The sequence below is a fragment of the Lathamus discolor genome, chromosome 2 (genome assembly GCF_037157495.1).
Source record: "Lathamus discolor isolate bLatDis1 chromosome 2, bLatDis1.hap1, whole genome shotgun sequence".
Taxonomy (NCBI): Eukaryota; Metazoa; Chordata; class Aves; order Psittaciformes; family Psittacidae; genus Lathamus; species Lathamus discolor.
The window spans coordinates 153,555,070-153,577,838 of NC_088885.1; the positions used below are offsets into that span (position 1 = coordinate 153,555,070).

At 40.4% G+C, this 22,769-nt stretch overlaps 1 protein-coding gene across 5 annotated transcripts in view; it reads left to right on the forward strand.

The window, feature by feature from the left end:
- The first annotated feature begins 1,271 nt into the window (after positions 1–1,271).
- Positions 1,272–22,769, forward strand: part of KHDRBS3 (KH RNA binding domain containing, signal transduction associated 3) — an 88,406-nt gene continuing 66,908 nt past the window's right edge. For 4 of the 5 annotated variants that reach the window (XR_010610300.1, XM_065669007.1, XM_065669008.1 and 1 more), the window contains exon 1: positions 1,771–2,281. Coding sequence is in view for 3 of the 5 variants with exons in the window: in XM_065669007.1 (XP_065525079.1) it covers positions 2,194–2,281 (88 nt within the window). In the remaining 2 variants the exon portion in view is untranslated. Of the gene's footprint in view, positions 1,561–1,770; positions 2,282–22,769 lie in introns of those variants that run through there. The other variant, XM_065669010.1, reaches the window with a different exon arrangement.

Sequence of the window (22,769 nt, forward strand, 5' to 3'; positions counted from 1 at the left end):
TATCTTGCTCCAGGTCATCCAATAAAGATCACACTCCTACGTACTGTTGTGTGTGAAAGTTGTCTGTGTCTGCCTGTTTCACAACAGATGGCCGCATTTCAGTACTTTTATAGAGATGATGTATATGGAAGGTTGAAATACAACACTCATCGTAATCCACATTCTTCCTGTTGCTTCTATGTTTTAGTTGTATCCCTCAAACTCGATGTCATGCAGGAGAATTAATATATAACTTTGTAAATTTGTTTCTATTCATCCTGGGTCAAGATTTATTTGGAAAGGTTGTAAAGAGAATGTAAATCAAGTTTATTCCACACTGTAACATATTAGACATTGTTTTATGAGATATTCCAGCCTGTAAAACATGAGAAGAAACAAGATACCTCAATATATGGTCCTTCTATTTTAAGGGTGAAAGAGCACACGTAATTCAGAGAAGGGAGCCTTAACCTCTGCTTCCAAGCTCTGAGTGATTTCTCGTGCTAGCTTTTTGTTTTCAGAGCTTCTTTATCCCATCTTGGAGGCATATGATTAAGACTGCAGATCTCTTTCTATTTTCCATTAAATAGAAAAAAGTAAATGTGTGCTTATTTGATTAACTTCATTTGATGAGTATTTTCAGTGTTATTTTTAACTGAAGCTTTCACTTCAAGGTTTATTATTGTCTTTTCCAGTAAATGTTGGTTTAAAATATTACTTAACATCACACTTTTGGCTTCAGTGATTGAGCGACTTTCCTCTGGTTTGCCCTTGTGCTGTGTTAAAGCGCATCACCAATCTTGCTTCCTTCGGGCTTTTGTCACCAAAGATTCATTGATGAAACACCTGAGGTCTAATAAGGAAGCTATGTAAAACCTCAAAGCCAAAGATCAAAGTGCATAACAATCTAATGTATTATCTACTAGGAAAAAAAAAAGGAAAATAGGCTTGTGCAAGGTCTTTTAAACCTTTTTTCCTGTAAAACAGGCTGCTGCTGAATCACAAACCCACTTATAAGGCCCCATTGTAATCCACGGAAGTAAGATTTTTCTGGCTAGTGTTTATGAAGTGCTTTGTGTTACTGGAGGCGTCAAGTATAAAATGCTGCGTAAATAAAGAGTAAACCTGTTTTGGGAGGAAAAAAAGGAAGTTAAGACCGGTGTTTTTCTCCTCTTTAAAAACAAACCCTGCCCTTCCTCGTCCCCGCTCCCCCCGCCCCCGGCCCCATGAGCTTTGTAAGGCACTGCCCTGGCTCCCCTGGTCCCTCTCACACGCCGCTGCCGCGGGGAGCGAGTCCTCAGCCGCTGAGTACGTTCTGCCGGAGACGGGACACCTGGGCCGGCTCCTTGCTCCCGTTTCCCCTCGCCTCGCCGCAGCTCAGGGAACGAATGCCCCCCGGTCCGCCGGCGCCGATGGCAACAGCACCAGCTCTCCTCCCAGGGGACGGTCCGCTGCTTAATGGAGTTTAATGGAGACCCGGCTCCGCGCACCGCCTCACACCAGCCCAGCTCCGGCCGCCCTACAACCATTACCTCAACCCCGCCTGCGCACCGGCAACGGGCGGGCGGGCGACAGACGCTGGTAGGTGGCAGGGGGCACGGATCCACCAATCCGAAGCTGCGGCCGGCCTCTGACTGACAAGGCGCACCACCCAATAGGAGCCGTTCTTTGAGTAGGCGGGAAGATACAGCCCATTGGGAGGAGCTGGGGGGAGGGACAACGGCCAGGGGCGGGGCTCGGGGGCGGTTGGGGGCGTGGCCTCGGCGAGAGTATTTAAACCTAGCGCCGAGGGGCTCGCCTGCTCAGTCCGCGCAGCTCCGGTGGTTGTGCGGGTCTGTGCTTAACGCGTTTCCTCTTGCTCTGCGCGCGGGTGTGCGGGGGTCCCGTCCCGTCTGGTTCAGCGGCTTCCGAGCCGGGTCTTTTCCCCTTTCCCAGCCCCTTGCCTCTCCGCTGAGGGGTTTCTCCGCACCCCTTGTCCGGTTGTGGGGGGGTGTCCCCCCGGCCCGCGTCCCTTCCCTACCCGCTCCCTGCCAGGGGCTTGCGGCGCTTCCTTCTGGATGCGTCCCCGCAGCCCCGGGCGGGAGGCGGCCGGGGGGAATCGTTGCCTCAGAGGATTTACCGCTGACACCGCTTGGGACTCTGACCCGCGCCGCCGCGGCTGCTCCCTTTCCTGTGGGGGCACCCGGCGCCCCGCCGCTCCCGGCCGCCGCCGCCATGGATGAGAAGTATCTGCCCGAGCTGATGGCCGAGAAGGACTCCCTGGACCCGTCCTTCACTCACGCCCTGCGGCTGGTCAACCAAGGTGAGGGACGGGCCGGAGTTGGCGAGGATGCTCCGGGAAGGGGGTGCTGTTCGCTCCGCGCCGCTTCGTGGGGTTGGGTTGTGTCTGTGGCTGCTGCTCTGCTCCCCGCGCTGTGCGCCGAGGAGGAGCTGGGGGGTCTGCGCTGCCCACGGCGATCCCGGAGTCTTCCCGGCTGCGGCTCCAGCACCAAACCGAACCGGAACAAACGCTGGGCCGCTTTCCTCAATTGCTCCGCTTCTGTAGAGGTGTTTTACAATAGCGAAGGGGTGGCCGCTCACAGCCTGAGCTCTAAGTGATACCAAGTGGTATCCTGGTGTAGAACAGCAGGGGTCTTATGTACTCAGTCCGGGCTTAGAGTCGATTTAAACCCCGAAGGGGTTTCCTTTCTAACCCTACTAATACGTTTCCGAACAATAAATCGTTTATTACTTACGTATGTATAAAAAGGAGCTTACAACCTATGTCCTTTCCTAGAATCTTTTGGCTCTAACTAATGTATTAAGGAGCTATCAATGCATTTGGTAAATATTTTAAAAACCCCAAAACATACTACTTTTTGTATTTATATAACTCCAGATAACAACTGATCCCTATCCCTTTCGCATCTGACATGTCAGATGTGCTTTAAAGTGTTAGCTCTTTGTTTTAGTGATGCTGTACTGAACAGAAAAGTAATTCTGTGTGATTTACAATATGATTATACAGTTGGAACTGTTGTACAATTGGCAGGTAACTTTCAAGTATAGCTCTGAAGAGGTGAATACTTGGTGCAGTGCTTGGGATGGTCAAGTGAAATCAGTTACGAACTAATCTTGTAATATAACTTGATGACACCTAAAATGATTTTGGCTTCAGCTGACATGATTGAAAAGCTCTGCAAGTGTACTTTACTTCCCATAACAGGAATTGGGCTAGATCAATGTGGCTTCTTCTAATGTATTGTTGTAGTTTTTGATGTGTAATTGACTGTGAATGCCCATCTCTAAATCAGGAGAATCAAGTGTTGTCTGACATATTCTGGGTAGCTGTCAGGTTTGGTTGTGGAATGTCTTGTGATTTGTAGCTGTATGTCCTTGGTTTGTTGGTATTTTGCATATTTTTCCTACCTTTGAATTTGTAATAGTGCTGGTATTGATAGCAGGAGGAGAATTGTATTAAGTAGAGATTTCTATTGTTTGCTGTAAATTTGTTAAAATTCAGTTTGATGGCTGAGAAATTAAGGCTGAAAATTGTGAAGTTATTCTCCACATTGTGTAGAATCTTTATTGCATATGTAAATTACCTTAGGGTGTTACAGATCTGATTTACTGTTTTAAAACCTGCATTTATGGAATTAGATGTGGTTATATGGTTGCTACCAAAATTGTGACTTCTGAGGACTATGATACTTTTGAGGTGCTCACTGAAATGAGAAATTAGAGGACAGGCAAACTTCTGCTTGCCTTTATCATGTAATATTTGGTATCTGCATGCATACTTTCAGTTCCAATGATAAATTACATTGTCAGTGAAAGAGTGTAATGGACAGGAATCCAAGCTCTTTTTCTCTATTATGACTCTAGATTTTTTTGCTTGCTTTGAAAAATCAAGTCTTGCATTAAATCTTAAGTATTTCACATGTTGGAGAGAGGTTAAAAAAAGATTAAGCAGGGTGACTATCAAACTGCAGCTTAAAATGTAAATTTCCATAATATCCATGTAAAATAGATGATTTAGCAGTTGAGTCACCAAGGAACCAAGTAAGGTGAAGTGACTGTATAATACAAGTGGGAATTGAGTGGCTTCAGGAGGAGATACTTCACAAACCCATCCTGTCATGGCACTGACTTGACTACAATTCAGAAGAAAAAACAGTTACTGATAATTCTGTCCAGTTAGATGAAGGCAACTATTAGTGGAAATGTATATGTAATAGTTGTGGGTTGTACTTCGTATGTCTGGTCCACTGAGCTCTTTCTCTGGTAGTTCAGTGAGCAAGCAAATGAAAGGGCTTTTATCATGTTTTAAACAGGGTTTGTTTAGCTTCTCAAGTGAGAATGAAATGCGTGTCAAAGTTTGGCTTCTTCCAGGTATGTGTGAGAATGTCTTAGCAAAGGTTTTTAAGTGCTTAAAATAGCCAGCTTAATTATGTAACAGCATTTCGATGTCTTAGTAGCATTACATTTGCTGTATTTACTCAAACCAAAATGCTTATAGATCAGCCAGCTTTCTCTAGAAACTCAGGACTGATTTGTAAGAATTGTGTGGTTGAATTGGTAAATCCTTCAGAGATGATGAAGGAGCTGAAGTGTGTGTACTGCTTAGACAAGAGCCAAATCACCAACAAATTTTCATCCATGCTGAAATTTGGCTTCTAAGGAGTCCTATGTTTGACTTCCAAAATCTGTTAATTGTAGTTCTCATATGGAAGTGGACACATTTGTGTATTATACTTGTAATTACAAATTATAATTTGGATATGATATAATTTTATGGCATAATTCTAAATGATACAGGAAAAAGTGGAGCTTGACATGCTTTGAGCTCCAGGGCAGCCTTTCAGCTGAGAAAGAATAATGTGGTGATAAGTAAGATGCTGCAAGAACACTTCTGTGGGCAGTATTATTAATGTATCTCAGAATTAAGAGATGTCAGCATCTTCTCTTGCCCTAATAAAACCTTGTTTTAAGCAATTTGAAAGCATTAAAATCTGTGTCCTTCATTGTTCCTGCACAGCACATAAAGTGCTGATGTTTCCTGTTGTAAATTGTTCAGGTATTTGACAACTTCTCTCTTTGGGACACAACTGCAAGACTGCTTAAATTTTGCTTTAAGGAGTCATTGGAACATTCAGATGCTACTTAAAGTTCAAAACAATAGGAACCTTTTCTAGGAGACCAGAGTATATCCTTTGTTCTAATTAAGATGATTTACTGGTATACTTGAACACTAAGCCATTCTAAAAAGGGGATATTTCTCCCTGTAAACCTTTACACATGTTATAGATTGGAAGCATCCTTATTTTTGCATGTGTGGTAAGGTAACCATGCTAGTAGGATTAATTTGCAGCTGGTACCAGACAATGGGGAGTGTAACATTATGTCCAATTAATATCTTAAGTTCTGTAATTGAAGAGCCTCAGGGAAGATGAGGCTCTGGGAAGTAAGAGCTTAGTCCATGTGTATTTGTTTTTCCTGTTTGCATCTCTCAGGTGTTCATCTTTATGCAAAAATCTGAAAAATGTTTTTGTATGTGAAAGTGATGCTTGTTCTCAAGGCAGGCTGGTTCTTTGTGTTTATCATTCTGAGGCACTGAGCAGCTTTGCTTTTCAACCTTTGAGAGCTTTATTTTGAAGGCTGACTTTGCACTTCGGCTGGTATGTAAATGGTGGTAAATGTGAGTGTAATATTGATTGTCATAACTTGGTTCATGAGTGATGCTGTAAAAATACTGAAAGACCTGCAAGAGGAGTTTCTTTTCACATCTATGCATAGCATTGATTGATGACAAGTATTTTGTGAATGCTGGGTGAAGTATGTGAAACTGCATATTGAAGAAGCTAACTGTAAATAAAACATGTTGATACAGACAGGGGAGACATTAAAGCGGATGCCTGGCACTTGTTTGGTTTGTGTAATGTTAAATACCTGGGTGAGGAGAGCCCTCTAATCAGTGTTAGAGCAGGTGGAATCCTCATATCAGAAGATGAGTCCTGTTGCCATTATGAATGACAATTCTTACTTGTGTAGACTGTACCTGTGGAATTCTTCCTTACAGGCTCATTTTAGCTACTTAAGAGATTTGAGGTAATATCTTAAATTGGTGAGGTGTCCTTTAAATTGTCAACAAGATGTACAGGAATAGGAAGCCTTCCTATCAGTAGATGGCTGTATATGCTAGCTGTATGCTGACTGACTTTACTGAGCCATGTGTCTAGTAGTGATTGGTAGAGGGTTGCTGTTTCTTGTCACATTGAGTAGCTCAGTAATCAAATAGACTAGTACCTCCCTAAGTATCAAGGAGAATGGTGTGTAAGCAGAAGTGTACTGACTTTCTGCATTGTGGAGGGTATTAACTGTCTGATTTTTATAGCAGTTAAGGGATAGCTTAATGAAAATCCTTTAAGTAGGAGCTTAGTGACTTATGGCTCCATAGATGTTACTAATTTTTAATAAATCTCTCTTGGTATGCAAGCACACCTGGGCACTGAGGAAGGATTTCCTTTAATTTGCCACAAATGGAATTCTAGTTTTTCACAAATCTGAAAGATGTATCTGATTATATGTAGTAAAGTGACATACATATGATATTAATCAGTTTGCTACTGAATCATCCACTTTCCTCTGAGGGCAGGTGCTTCATGGCATGGAACAGATGTGTGATGCCATGCATTCCAAGTCCCTAATGGTGTAATGTGTACTCCCTTCTGTGTCACCTCAAACTCTCCTTCTCATTGTAGTCTCAGCCATATGAGCAGTGCTTGCTCCAAGTGTCCTGCTCTTGGAGGCTGGCAAAATGCTTTATGAAGGTCACAGGTACTTTGTAAAGCAAATATAGCCGAAGAAAACTTACGGAGTTTTAAGATTACTTTTAAGGTTATAAATTTGAATAAAATGGTAAATTTTGTGATATACTATTCGGATGGATTTCTTTATTCAGACAGCAGGTCACTAGCTTGTCATTCTTAGAGGCTAACTGCAAAGAATGAACTTTTCTGTTGTCTTCCAGTAGTCAGACTTCAAGATAAAAGTCTACGAAAATGTGTGGGTGCAATTGGTCATTCAGCAGGCTCAGTGTGATGAGAAATTGAAGTGACAGTGGTAGGAATGGTATGGTGTGGCAGCACCATAAAAACAGGGAAGGCTGACTTTGGTCCTGTTGCTCTTTTCTTGAAAGAGCATAAGAAGTAATAAGACTTGGAGTGAAAACGGAGTATTTCACAGATTGTTCCTGATGTTTCAGCTTTCCTTCTTCAGTAACACTTCAGAAGTTCATGTTTTTGTGATGGTTGTGCTTTGCTTTTACTGCAGTGAAACTGCATTGGGAAAGTCATAAGATTTATTAACAATTAGATTCCAGGCTTGCTCTCTTAAAAGGCTGGGGAAGTGATTTATCAGATATTCTGGTCATGTTAACAGGGCTGCTGTGAAATGCAGCTGAAGATAATCATACATACTTCACCCTAGGCTCATCTGCTCTGAAGCATGACTCTAGCCTGCAGCCACTCACTGATGATCACATTTAGTCGGAAGCTGACTTCTAATTCACTTGCACACTTACTTTGGCAGTCAATGAGAGAGATCGAATTTAAAGGTTTCAAATTTAGACTGGCATGGTTTGTCACTTTCAATCCTTTTCGACACCAGCCATGCAAATTAAAACTGTAACCTTCTGAGTATGTATTTACTGGAGAAATCAGAAAGAAGGTCACAGCACTGACTGGCTGCTCTGGTGGCCTGTGGCTTGTTTGACTGGGCTTATGTGTCCTTAAAATCTATGTGTGTGACCTTTCTGCCCTGAGTTCCACCCCCCCCAACTGCAAGTATAGTTAAGAAACAAAAGGATTTAAGATGTGCTTTGATTTGAAAGAGCTGGATATCAATGTTCAGAGTAGCCTCTGAAAGTATTCGGTGTGGCACTGCATAACTTTTTAATTAGTATTTAGCAGTGTCAGTAAAAAGCATGTTTAAATGGATTAACTGGTAACTGACACACCTAATATTTTCTGGTGAATTAACAAACTGTTCTTAGCTGAGCTCTGCAGAAATCTTGCAAGCTTAATGCTTACATTATTAATACTGTTTGGCAAAGAAAAGGTAAAGGACAGGATGTTCATACTGGGCAAGTGGAATATCTTGATAAAGTGGGGTTATCTACCCCTGATTCCTGGGAAGCCAGGGCTCAATGGGAGCTGCATGGTGGGGGTGGTAGTTCTGGGAGTTACTTTAGAGCCATGTACTGCTAGCTGAGTGACTTCCAAGTACAACACCAGGTAAAAAATTAATATCTTTGTGGTCTTAAGCTAAAGCTGTGAGGACATATAGCCTAGGGAATTTAATTTTCCTGACATTCTAGCTATAAAAGTCCATGTATCTTAACCTTTGAGAAGAACATATTAAAAACATGGTGCTTTGCAAACTTGGAGGTCTGTATGCCTCTTGCTGGTCTGATTGGTTTGTGACCATGATCATTAACTGGTGGTCTGAGTGCCCTACTACTATCACAGAGGTCAGTAAGGGGGCTAATAGGCCCTTTAAACTGATGATATGTCTGGCCAAAAAGTGCAAATGTAAAATAAAGCATGCTGCTTTAGCAACAGATGATTAACTCTTAAATCTAAGTGCTGGTAGATTTTCTCTTCCCATCTTTGATTCAAAACAGGATGCAGTTCTGGGTATTTGACCTCAGCTAAATCATTAGGCTCTTTACAGATCTGTCAATGGCTTGGGATACATGATAGATGTAAGCTGGCTATTTATGACAACGAGTAAATTGGAGTAGTAACTGGAGGTGTGGAATGAAGAAAGCTGTATTTTTTGAGTATTTCAACAGATAAGCAGTGCATGCTTTATTCTTTGTGTGTTTATCCTATTTCAGAATATATCTTTGCTGGAACTCATATTATAAATAGAAATTTATCACTTTTGTATTGTCATTTTTCATTAGTTTACTGTATTGTCAAGTTATAATAAGAAACTAGAAAGTAAGATGGTTTATCCTTCTTTCCTGGTCTCCATTTCCAGTTGCTGTTTTGCTGGCTGCCTTCCATTTCTTATTTTGATGTGTTTATCAGGCTTTTGGCTTCAGGTAGCAGACAAACAACAAAGCTGCAAGGCAGCAAACAAATGTCAGTTTAATTCTTGTAGTTGGTAAATCTTTCACTTTTTTTTTTTTGGCATTTATAGGTGTTCTTCTATAGATCTTTATTTCCTAGGAAGAATTTCTTGACAAAATAATTTGAAACCTAAAAGATTAGAAATCATTTCAGTAAACCTATTGTTTTTGTGCTTAATCCAAGAAGTTGTTACAACTGCTTGTGCTGATCTTGGTATAATGTAGTGACAGGTTCCAAATCCTTTGAGGATTTGCTGATTTATTTATTTTTTCAGCTTTATTAATGCATTTGTATTGTATCAAAGGAATAGAGGAAGGTGCCTTTTTGTGGACGAAAAAAATCTAGTGATAAGTAAAAATTCCTTCTGTTGCTCTGACACTGCTTCTGCACTTACTGAGTGCTTGAAGCATAATTGCATTTGTGGTCTCTTACTGCCTGTGGTTATCCAGTAACAGTACTCTGGATAGCACATATGTTTGAAAGCAAAAGGTTTGAGATATTTTCAGCCGTGTTTTCCCGATACTTCAGGATAATAATGATGTTTTTAAAAGATGTAGAAATGGTAGGACTGCTTTTAATGCATCTGTTTTTCCTTTCATGTGTCTCCTTTTCTGGTTACTGATAATGGACAAAGTTTTTCATTATTAGTTCATAATGTCCTAATTAACTGGAGGCTGTGATGAAGCACCAATCCTGGTGTGCCTGTGGTCAGCAGCAGAGTTACTGCTCCCTGAGATCACATCCTCATTATCTGAGGGCTAAGGAGCTTTCTGTTGCTTTTCTCCGGCTACCAAGCAGAAATGATGTGATCCCTTGTATGTAGACTTGAGTGATACAGCTCTATGAGGCAAACTAGTAAAGTGAAATTTAATTTCCCCTTTCTGCCCACCTCCAAACTAATCCTAAATGATTAACTTCCCTTTTGCAAAAGTGAAAAGCGTGAAGTCCATCACGTCTATCTTATTTCATGTCTTTCTGTTATGCTTAAATAAACCCTATAACCCTTCTTGAGCTTGCAGGAAAAGTGTTTTCCTTCTAGAGTTTTCACACAGTTCAATGTTTTGGTCCATTTGTATGCTCATGGAAGTTCAGAAACCTGGAATGGTTTTTCACTTTGTTTCATGACCACTTCCAGCCTGCTTTTTTCAGGATCAACAAGTCCTAATTCCAGTGAAAAAGGTAGTGTCACTGCTGAGGGTTCTACCTTCCTTACTGGGATTCCCCCAAGCTTTCATGGCATGTTGAAGAGTTTCTCAAAGTAAAAGAGTTTATTACTAATGATTTGACTCAGTTTCTCCATTTAAATCCTGGTGTAAATGTAAGAGCTAATCTGCTTCCCTTCTCCTGCTTCACAGCAGATGGGTTGCAGCTTTATCTTGAGCTCTAGTTAATCACTGCTTCTTTTCTAGAGCTATCCTAATGATATCCTAGGCTGACTTGTCTACAGGGTGGAATGTGGTGCCTTAGTACTACATCTTCAGTCTGGAGAGGACTACTTTGGTCCAGTTTGTCTTGTGCAACAAATTGGGCTTAAAGATTCTTTTCACTTATCTTACAGCCTTGACTTTTTTATTAAACCATGCATCCATGGTCTGGAAAAATGATTAGTTTTTTTATTGTCCTACTGTATAAAAGCATACAACAGAAGCTATATCATGCTTTTAAAGCTTACTGTATCTGCTCAGGCATTTTTTTCTGCAGACACTTGAAGTCTTCACAGAAACCTGTTAAGCCATGTGAAAAAAATGCTGGGAATAACCTAAGTGTAATCTATGAAGTGCTTGTGAAGGAATTAAGGACCTTTTAAGATTTCCAGCTTTATTTTTGATGAATTTGGGGATTTCAAGCAATTAAGTATTAATATGAGCACACTGTGGAAAAAGCTGAAGTGCTGCACAACGGGTTTTCCTGTAATGTAGCTATAGCGTATCTTAAATACAGTGATGCTGAGATTCTGTAAGTCTGACTTTCCCAGGAAGGCCTTTGGTTGCTCTGTGTCAGGGAACTCTGTTGTATTAGAGATAGGTCACTAAGTATTAGCGATTAGTATATCATGCATTCTGGGCTTTTTCCGACGGGCTTTGCCGACCATGGTTTGGGCTCGTTTGGCACATTGCGGTGCTGCAGTTCGGGCGCTGTGTCAGGAGGGGGAGCCGGCGCTCAGCCCATCCAGCCCTGCCGGGAAGCGGGATCTTAGGGAAGGGGTGCCAGACCCCTGAGGAAAGCTGTTGTTGGGGAGCCATCGGTTTTCGCTTGCGGCCAGATGTGTTCTGCAGCTCAAAATACAGGTCCCTTCCAAAAGCCAATATACAGATCACCGTGGCTTTAGTGCTTAGAGAATAATTTTGTCAGTGTTACTTTCATAGTTTCACTGTGTGCATCTAAAATTGATGCTCAAGGTGTGAAGGGTTTAATTGGTAACTGGACAGTTTGAAATTAGCATTGGTTGCATCTTTCTGCTTGGCCATCTCATAGGTATTTGTCTGTATGGCTCATACCTTGGCCACAAACTCAAATATAGATGGAATTGCTGTGGCTGTTTGTTTTCCAGATACAACTGGGATGCAGATGGGACCTGAAATAGCTTTGGCCTGTACTGCTCTCTTAATGTGTTCTTGAGCTATACTTGAACTTGACAGCTGTCAGTCTGTCAAATTTGAGAAGTCCTCAGTGAAGTTTTAAAGCAATTCCTTTGCTAGGCTTTTACATTTGAACCTCTTAGAAGATAGCATACAGCTGATTATGGTAATTTCCCTGTACTCTCCATTTAGTGTTATTTATCAATCATTTGTTCAGAGATGCATTTACAGAATTTACAAATCTCCAGAAATAATAGGCCTCATTTAGAACACAAAGTAATAGTTCACATAGTTCAATATAAGGTTAATTAAAAATGCCAATGTGTATTTCATTATCACATAAGTGGCAGGTAGCTGGCTGTGAAATCAGCTCTATGAAGAGCTCTAGACAAATTACCCTTTTTAAATTGATACCCTGATAGAGGAAAATGTGATCTGCTTAACCTGTAGATCACAGTTTCTTTAGACTTCAGTGATATGCCGAGCATTATATTAACATAATGTTTTCTGCCTCTGAGTAGGTCCTCAAGGCACTGATCCCTTATGTTTGTCAATGGCAATGAGCAAAGCTTTCCATGACTGGTTGTCTAGGCTAGAAGGCCACCTATTATGATAGCTTGCATGAACATGATGCTGGGAAGTTGAGTATTCTAGGCACTAAATAAAGTACTCAGCTTGCTGGATAGCCTCCTGCTTGGTCTTTCTGCTGGAGAAAACAGTGGAATAGATAGGAAAAAAACTTGAATTAGAAGTACTTTCCCTTCCCAGTTGGTTGAAGTAGGATGTGAAGCTGTAGGTTTCATTCTGTACAGTTCTTCCAGAATCCTTTGCTTAGTTGTATTGGAGTAGTAGCTGGGTGCAGCTCAAACCTGTAGTTTGTAGTAAATTTTTCAGCACTAACTACTCAGTATTTGTAAGTCTGTAAATGATGCTACTCATGTCTTGTCAGCATTTGCATGAGGTATTTTTGGCCGCCTCATTTGGAAGGTTTTAGTACTGTTATCAAAGGTGAGATTTGAAGCTTTTCTGCAGAGTCATGTAAAAAAGCTGAGTGCAGGGAATGCAGAAAGCAAACCAGTTCAGGTTTGGCACCCTAAAACATGGTTGCGTGTGCTTGCCAGTAATGGATGTCAAGCTGTGTTGTAATAAAACAAATGTTAGAGCATTATTTTTCCCTTAATTTTATTGATGACTAATCAGCTATTTGAGCTCTGTCAGTTATAGTCAATCGGCTTCTGCTAATAACCCCTTTTCCCTCTTTACCTTACTGTACTTTATCAAGACAGCTATCCTGACCTGAAATTTTTACAAGTAACTAATTGAAATGCTGACAGAGTAGTGAATGTGGCTTCAAGGTGGGCCATGAAAGGAAGAAATAAGAGCAGATGTCCCATTAAGAAAAACAGATTAAAAAAAATAGATGCTCCTGCCCAGCTACATAGTTAATTCCTTGCCTCTTGTCAAGACCTACTGTCAATAGATAGTTATTATGGAAGGGTAAAATAAAAGCTGTGTGAATTTATTGGGGGGGGTGGGGGGGGAGAAGGTTTTCCTCATTTCCAGCTCTGTGATAATTTAGTGTTAAGTTTGTATTTTTAAGATACAGCTATAATGATTTGGAATATGTTAAATTAGTTCTTTTGGTGGCTCAAGGAAGAGTTTAACTTTTCCCTTGTTAAATGTTCTTTACAGATTTATTATTAGTGGACAGACAGATCTTTTTCAATTCAGTTAAGTGCCTCTATTTTGGGGCTTTATGTGAAAGTAGCACATTCCATTTTAGGTGGTTCTGTTTGGAACTAGGTAATTAATTCCTGAACTTAGAAAATGAATGGATCAAGAAGGGGAAGTAAGAATTGAAACTAATATATACATATATTTATTGGTTGGGCAGGATCCTTGGATGGCATGGTCTAGGGTGAGATGTCTCTGCCTATAGCAGGAGGGGTGAAACTGGATGATCTTAAGGTCCTTTCCAGTCTAACCAGTCTATGATTGTTATTCTATAGGAAGGCTATTTGTGGGGACGCAGATACTCATTTTTACTGGTTTGGCCTTTTGTTCTTCCCACATACACTTATGCTTTGCTTCTGTCTAGTAGCAAGGAGTAATATAAACTATGTGCAGTATTAAGTTGTTATTGCTGACTCAGCTGTCCTTGGTTTGGGCACCCAGACCCTAAATTACTTATGCAGCTGCATTTTTTTTTTAAATGCATCTCTTTTGTCCTCTGCTGCATCTAGAAGGTAACTTGATTCAGTATTTCTGGAAAATGGAGCATCAATTTCTTTTCCCATAGAGAAGCAATTCAAATGTCACTGAACCAAGGAGTAATGACACCTCGGGTTCTTGGTGTTGGCACTCTTCTTACTGTTTCTTGGCAGACAGAAGTGATGGAGCAGAAACTTGAATATATGGGCTTATGAAGGCATAAGCAGTAGTAGCAGCTTCTGCATTTTGCCAGCACTACTAATCTCAGTATGAACAGTTCAGGTTTGTCTTTACTGTCTCACCTTGAATGTAGGTGTACTTCCCTGGTCATGAATTGTTCTGTGCTTGTAGATGCAGTATGCCAACTGCCTTGTGCATGTACTTTGTAGTAGTTGATTATTCTGTGCAAAATCTTTAGAAATGTACTGAAATCTGCTACTTAACTTGCATAAAGTTCATCACACACAGGCATCATTGGGGAAAAAATAGTAGTGTTAAGTTAAAGCTGGGGGTTTGAAATTGGCTGGGTTAAAACTAAACCAGTAACGCTTCTAAAATGAATTCATCACGTGACTACATGAGGATGTGGCTTCTGAAACTGCAGGAAAACAGTGGCATCACATTTTCCACTTCCATATAAGCATTCAATTTTAAGCTGTCTTCAAAACAAATCTGTAAGACAAATGAATTTGTAATATCTTGACTGCTGAGCAGTTGCATAGAACATCATGCAGGTGTTCTGCTTCTTGCAGCTATAATACAACTATGTCTGTTGGAGAGAAACATGACCTTGGGCTTTTTAAAAGACTTTTTACTGAAGATGCTTCTTGGAAACGCATTTACAAACATGAAATATGTGACTTAGAAGGAAGTGTTTAGTTTTAAGCTAAACATGAAAACACCTTATTTAGATAAAAATGTCATTTGTAACTGTTTCCTATGGCAAGTAAACCATACTACTAGTGCTACTAAAACATGTATATTTTAGCTTTTACCAAAACATACCTTAAAGTTAACTGGGTAGTTTTTCCAGATATTTATGCAGGTATAAATCATGGTCTGTTTTGTTTTCTTTAAAGCTGGAAACTTGAATAATATTCTACCAGGTTAATGCTAGAAATACTAGTTTAAGGAAAAAAAAAATCAGCCCTTTCTTTGACAGATGCCACACAAGTTGGAAGATTACTTTCCTCAGTGAAGGTGCTACATGGATAAGCACAGAGGTACTGCAGAAGACACAGGTTACTGCAGACTTTGATCTCACTCCTTTCCTGCAGAAACTGGTCTGCTGGCAAGAGATGTTGGTTCTTTTCCCTTGAGTTGCACCTGGAATGAATCCATAAGGTGATCTTTCAGGGTTTATCACAGTTGTAGGGAAGTGTGATCTAGAGCTAAAATTACATGAAATCATAGAATCATAGAATAGTTAGGGTTCGAAAGGACTTTAAGATCATCCAGTTCGAACCCCCCTGCCATGCCCAGGGGCACCTCACACTAAACCATCTTGCACAAGATGCAGCCTGGCCTTGAACACTGCCAGGGATGGAGCATTCACAACCTCCCTGGGCAACCTATTCATAGAATCATAGAATTGTTAGGGTTGGAAAAGACCTTAAGATCATCTCGTTCCATCTAGTGTAATAGAATAATATTTGAGAACAGCTGAATGTGTAAGTAATCTGCTTAACTCTGGGTAAGAGGTATCTTCATACACAGTAAAGAGATTTGGATTCACCTGCTATTGAGCATGTGGAAGGGATAGTAATGTTATCCATCTCCTAATTAAAAAATAACTTGGAAGCTGAGAGTTTTAACATCCAATTTGTTGAAGCTCATACATAATTTCCACATGATTTTTTTTAGGCTGCACTTTCCCATGGGGTGGTAGATGAACAAGCTGCCTTCGTGTGTTTTTCCTGCCAAGCTGTGTTACTGCAGCCAAGGACTGTAATGGATGACAAATACTAAAAGCGCTGCCTACAATAATTGTATCAATAGTGTTTTGCCTCTGTCTGATGGCAGTAGGAGTGATCGCCTTCTGAAGGGTTAGAGGTGTGCTAAAGTAATCCAGAATGGTGTTCTGGAAGTAGTTCCTTCTGCATGCACCAAATAACTTCTGCAGGTTTGTTTTGTGCATCTCTGGATCAGAATACACAAATACTTTAGGCTGGGCTGCTGCCTTTTTTGTAGGTATTCTGAAAGCGTATTTTCAACTTCTAGAGCTATGTTTTTGGCTTGTGCATTAAAATGCAAACCATCAATAGTGTTACGTTCCTTCATATTCACCTGTGGTTTCATATTCTTTCTGTACGAGTTTACCTTTTCATACAGCTTACTTGCATATCAGTAGTATGTGCTGTAGTAAACAAAGCTGCAGACATGAAGTCTTGGGAACCTGAGCAATTTATACCGGAAAACTTGTGTTAGAATCAGCAGGCTGATAAAATTATGAACAGTTGGTTGAATTAACTGTTTACAGTAGTTAATCTTTTACAGGCTCCAGAGCAGTGGTGGTGTTCATTTTCATGGTTCATTTGACCAGTGCAGTGTCACAGAACATACAGGCTCTTTAATTCCTTCAGTAAGGGAGGTTATGGTTATGTTGCAGCTATGAGTTTTAATACATCCTAACAGTGGTGCTAACTCTTGAGTTTTACTGAATTCAGTATAAAGATTTAGACACAAACACTTGTGGTAGCCTCATGTCAGTTTCTTTCTCTAATGCTGTAAAACAGGAGCAATTATACAATTTTATTGGACAGAAAATGTATTTTGGAGGGCATGGTGTTCTGGAAGCAGTGGGAAGAGATGTGTAACTTTGGAAGAATGTGTATACACTTCCAGCTGTGCAGAGAATAAGGGTGGGGATATGGTGAGGGAAGAAATGGACTGCTGTGTGTTGGATCTGTCTGAATCTGTTCCTCTGCATTATTTAAGCATGCAGAATCCTATGCTGCAATGTGAGTTTCTAGCGTGGTTTCAGGTAACAAATCTCTTCTGGGCTACAGTATTTCATGAGTAGCAAATCTTGGAGTAGAGGTAGGATTCACCAGAACTAGTGTTTTTAAAAATAAATATGGAATAAATCTTTGCTTCAAAAAAATCTTTTTGAAGCTTCTGCAAAACAATAGAAATCAAACAGTCGGCTTGGTAACACTTCAGTCAGTGCTGAGTAGAGAGGAAGGATCCCTTTCAGATTGCTGGCAATGCTGTTCTAGTATAGTCCAGGATGATGGTGGCATTTTCAAGCATATATTTGTGGCTAGTGTTCAGCTTGCTGGGACTCTCAGGTCCTTTTCTGCAAAGCTGCCTCCTGTCTGTTTGCAAGTCTGTTCTCCTGCATGGGGTCGAACATTCACAGGTACAAGACTTTGCACTTCCCTTTGAACATCATGAGACTGCTGTCTGCCCATTTTTCTGGTTCTTCAAGGTACTTTGGAGTGCCAGTGCAACCCTCAGGTGTTTGAATCGCTTCTCCTGTATTTCTATTACCAGTAAACTAGTGGAAGCTGTGCTCTGTCCCATCATCCATGTCAACAATGGAGATGCTACACAGAATTGACCCTTGGAGCACACCACTAGTGTCTGGTCCCTAGCTGGACTGGTGGTGATGCCACTAAACATAACCCTTTGAACCAGGCAGGTCAGTTGTCAGTCCACCTCACTGTCCATTTCTTCTGCCTGTACCTCATCAGTTTGTTGGGATGCTATGGGAAATAGTATCAAAAGCACTAGTACAGATGAGAAGGACAACATTTGCTGCTTTTGTCTCATCTGAAGAGGCAATCATGTTGTTTTGTTATTGAAGGCTCTAAGAAGTTTGGTATGTTGACTTCCTTATCGTATATTCATGCAGACTATTCACAATCACCTTGTCCTTTATGCTTGGGAATGGCCTTCCAAGGGCTGCTTGCTGCCTCATCTTCCAAAGAATCAAGGTTAGTCTTACCATCCTGTTGTTCTTCAGATCTCCCTCGATCTTGAACATAGGACTGATACTTGCTTTCCTACAGTCAGTGTTCCCCCTAATCACCATGACCCTTCAAAAACAGTGGCCTTGTCATTGACATCAACCAGCTCCCTCAGCACTTGTGGGTGTTTGCTGAAGTTTCTGGTTTAGTGATTATTTCAAGTAAATTGTGACTTAGGTGTGAATTGCGTTTTAGGATTTATCAACAGTGATATGACTGAATTACGGATTGCCAGTGTGAGGATATACCCTGGCTCCATCATGTGGGATGGGGAGTACTGGCAAAGCTCCAGAGTTGCTCAAAGTGACTTTTAGATAAGCAGGGGAAGATAACTCAGCTTTGTCTAGCTGATAGCTGCATAAAGCTTTCATAATGCTTGGTAAGCAGTTGTACACTGTTGTGTAACTATTGTACAAAATACAGGGATGGAAGGTTCCCTACTGAGATGAGCTTTGGTAGTGCAGGTACCTTCCAATATTAAGTGTGGTTTGTTTAAATCTAGTGACAGGTTTTTTAAGCTACACTGTCTTTGGTAGTGCCCTAATGCTTTACGTGTGGTCTCTTAATATTGCTCAAATCTGCTGCAGGGTTCAGTAACTGGGTGTGCTATGGCTAGTATTTCATCTTGGCAGTAGTTTTAAATGTGACATATGCAGATTAAGAGTCTCACAAAGTTTGAGTAGTACTATGTACTTAATAGGGAAGGGTACAGACCATTCTTGATGACTCACCAAGATGACAAGCTAAATCTTGTGTAAAGGCTACCTGATTGTGTTCCTATAGTGAAAGATGGAACAGCTTTTTATAAGGTCTCTTGACACAAAAAATTAACTTCATTTTGTCTGTGCCCTGGATAGTAGATGATCTCTCTGTTGGATCCCCTCCTGGAATAAAATCATGGCTTTACTTTTGAAATCTGAATTCAAAGTAGGTTTATACCTATACTGTCAGTTGTCATGCTTGCACATGCTGCTTTTATGAGGGAACTACTTTAGGCTCATGTTTGAAACTTCCTAATGTCTGCTAAAAATAATGATCACTTGGCACCAACTCCTCCATTTTGTTCCTACCATAACATTTGAATGGTTCAGAGGGCTTTAGAGCTTTGCCTTTGGAGCTTGTTGGGCTACTTGTGTTGTCATATATAAGTACATAAAAAGTATTTGCAGAAAAGGAATCTATCTACAGGCTATAGCATGGTAGATATGGTAGGTAAAACCAAGACAGTAAGGGTCCCCTTCCAGGCACCTTCTGCTTATAGAAAGGATCATAAGGTGTCTGAGCCTTTAAGAAGCCCCTGAAGGTCCAGTGTCCTGCTCAAAGCAGGGGAAAAGTCAATGCTCCTATGCTCTTCCCATTTAAGCAGCAACATTAGGTGTTCCTGAAGCAGGGAGGAACATGGCAGTCAAGTGTGTTAGTCCTGATAGGATGTAGCATTGAAGTAAGTAGCTGAGTGTAGGCTATTTGGTGCTGGTTTTCCGCATATATGCTTAAATTGCATTTGGATTTAAGTTCCTGATGAGTTGACATTTTTTGCAGTTAATGGATTCCTGAGCTTAGCAGTAGATAAACCATATAGGAAACTTTAGCACTTTGGTATAAGTTCAGAAACTCCCCTCACAGTGAGAAATAGTAATTTCCAGTGAAGCAGGGTGGGTAAATGGGACTGAAGTCTGTGTTAACATCCTGGGTTTTTCCTGAGCAAGACTGACTGAACATCTGTTAATATTGTATATGCTATTTTTTGACAGTTTCTACTCTGGTACTTCCTACATTATTGCTAATATTAATCAGTCTAAATAGATTCAAGTGGAGTCATTTTTGATGTGAAGGTAATAGGTTTTGAATTGCTTAAATAAAAAGGCCTATTCAAAATATTTGTCATATTGGTGACTGAAATGTATTTTCAGATCAGTGCAGACAGACTGTAAAATAGAACTTACAATGCCTGTGAATGCAATTTAAATAAAGATTGGTTTGAGTACTTAAGCAGGGATATTATTATTAATTTGAGGATGCTGAATGCTGTAGACATCATTATAGCATGAACCACTCATTTTATTGTAAATTCAAATTAAGAGTCATTGTCAATTGCTCCCACAAAATTAAGGTGGCATATGAAAGACAGTTATTCTGAATTAAACTGTTGTTATAATGTGCATTTGTTGAGACACTCCTGTGTTTCTTATGCTCAGTTTGTATTTTTAATACATCACTTTTTATGCCAGTTCAGAATTAGGACCTACTGTGGAGGTGATTTTTAAGGTATCACAGTGATGGCTAAGGAGGATAAGTGAAGTTGTCTGAAGCTCACAGAGGAGTGGGGAATGCATATAGTAATAGAACAGATGCACTAAAAATAGTGTATTTCATTATCTTTCTGAGGCAGTCTTTCAGACCCATTCAGGATGGATTTAAATGTGGCCATTCCATGTATATTTAATTCCCTAATTTGTCTCTTTCATGAAGATGCATTAATCAGTATTTGCTTTGGAAATATAGTGTGGGTGGAAAAAGGGATATTTGTCCAAGCATTTCCTTACATCAGGAAATGTTTAGTTGCTGCTTTTAATTGTGGATTTTGTTTTGTTTTCCTAGGACATTGAGATGCTACATGCAGCTCAAAATGAGGGATTGCTTATGTTTTGTGAATGTATATGCAGAAACCGCTTTAAAGCTAACAAGGCATGCTAAATATTTTTTAAAAAAAGCAGGAGGCTAAGCTTACCTCTTCTGTTTAGTGCCAGAATTAGGAGGGTTGCAGTCACAGAATGGTTGAGGTTGGAAGAGACCACCAGGAATCTAGTCCAACCTCCCTGCTCTCAGGCAGAGTGTCCCAGAACACATTACTCAGGATCGTGTCCAGATGGCTCTTGAATATCTTCAGGGAAGGAGTCTTCGCAGCCTCTCTGAGCAATGTGTTGCAACGCTTACAGTAAAGTTCTTACTTATGTTCAGGTGGAATGTCCTGTTTTAGTTCATGCCTGTTGCCTCATATCACTTAGAACTCAACTTTTTGCTGAACATTGTCTGGCTTCATGCTAATTAAGAAGTCAGGGGTAGTGAGTAGCAGGTCTCTTAGAGGCTGCTTTCAGGAAATCTGTGGTGTTTATTTCAGAAAGCATTTTGAAATGTATTAAAGCCTCAGTGTGTTGATTATAGTTCATGTTGTGCAGTACTGTTTTCATCTGAAAAGACACGTATTTGTTGGAAAGGTACTACTTCAGATATTTCAGGGGGGCTATATGCATGCTGGGGATGGACTGTTCATTAGGGACTGTAGTGACAGGACAAGGGGTGACGGGTTACAACTGAAACAGGGGAAGGTTAGTTTGGATATAAGGAAGAAATTCGCTACTGTGAGGGTGGTGAGGCACTGGAATGGGTTACCCAGGGAGGTTGTGACTGCTCTATCTCTGGCAGTGTTCAAGGCCAGGTTGGACAGAGCCTTGGGTGACATGGTTTAGTGTGAGGTGTCCCTGCCCATGGTAGGGCGGTTGGAACTGGATGATTTTAAGGTCCTTTCCAACCCTAACTATGATTCTAAATTTTAATCCCTCAATTAGTGTGTTAGAGATTAAAGGAGTCAATGGAAGAGATGTATAATCTGAAGCACAGTTGAGACCATTTTACTGTGACTTTAATGAGATTAAGTTCTCATCAATGTCATCAAAATTAGAACTGTCATTATGTTCATTGTCCTGTGTTACTGCACTTTGGATTTACCAGAGCAAGTCGTGGAAGGACTGTGAGCATTAAATCAATATCTAGTTTAGCAAGCAAAGCCAACCCATAGAGAAGTTGTAACTCCCAGTATTTTCAGAATAGGTGTGCTTAAAATGTGCTTTGCAATAAAATACGGATTTTTGCCACAATGAAAATCTTAAAATAAGAAACAGTATGGAATGCTGGAGAAGTAATATTTAATCCTGAAGAGTGCTTCTGAAGTACTTCCTGATAATCTCAATTAGGATTATAGGAAGTTTGAAGAAACTGATACTGTTGACATTTTTTTTTCTCCATTAAGGAAAAGCTATTCTGAAATTCTTCCACAACTAGCTTGGAGTCCCTGCCCTCCTCTGGAAGCTTGTCTCTTATCAAAGCTTAGGTGTGTTTGTTAGAGGAGATCTTTATAATTAATTAGCTAAAATGTTTTTGTAGCGCTGTCACTCTTTTTAATATGGAGCCAAAAGGAATCATGCTGTCAGACCATGTATCAATCTAGCTCAGTGCTGTTTTCAGCCAATAGTAGTGACTTTTCCCAAGAAGTAAAAGAACAAGGAAGTATATAAAGATACTTCCACAGCCTTCACTTAAGAGCTTTTTGAATTGAAGATGGTGTGTTTTTTCCAAGTAAACTATGAAGCCTTGAGAATTTACTGAGAAATACTATTGTTATTGGGACATGCTTCAGTAGTTCAAACTTGTTTGGTTGACTTGATCTAACTTTTGATATCTTTCTCTTAGCTACAAGCTGCCAAAATTTGAGTTGTCCAAATTGAGCTAAACATATTGTTGCTGTTGTATAGTTTCAGCAGCTTCCAAAGCCACTATAGTGTTTCAGGTGTTAAGAGTATTCATAAAACATAATGTTGTTCTTAAGATATTTTGGGTTTCAAAATTGAAGTGGAAATTATTTCTAGTGAAATAGCAGGGCAGTTCGGATGGGCATCATTTGGATGTCTTAGAATTTGACCCTTGGGTTCTTCACTTTTTCTTCAGTCCTAAGTAGAAAAAAGGTATGAAATGAAATTTGGCTTCAGACTTAAACAGGGGAAGTTCAGGTTAGATACAAGGAGGAAGTTCTTTACTGCGAGGGTACTGAGGCACTGGAACAGGTTGCCCAAGAAGTTGTGAATGCTTCATCCCTGGCAGTGTGTTCAGGGCTTGGTTGGATGGAGTCTTTAGTGGTT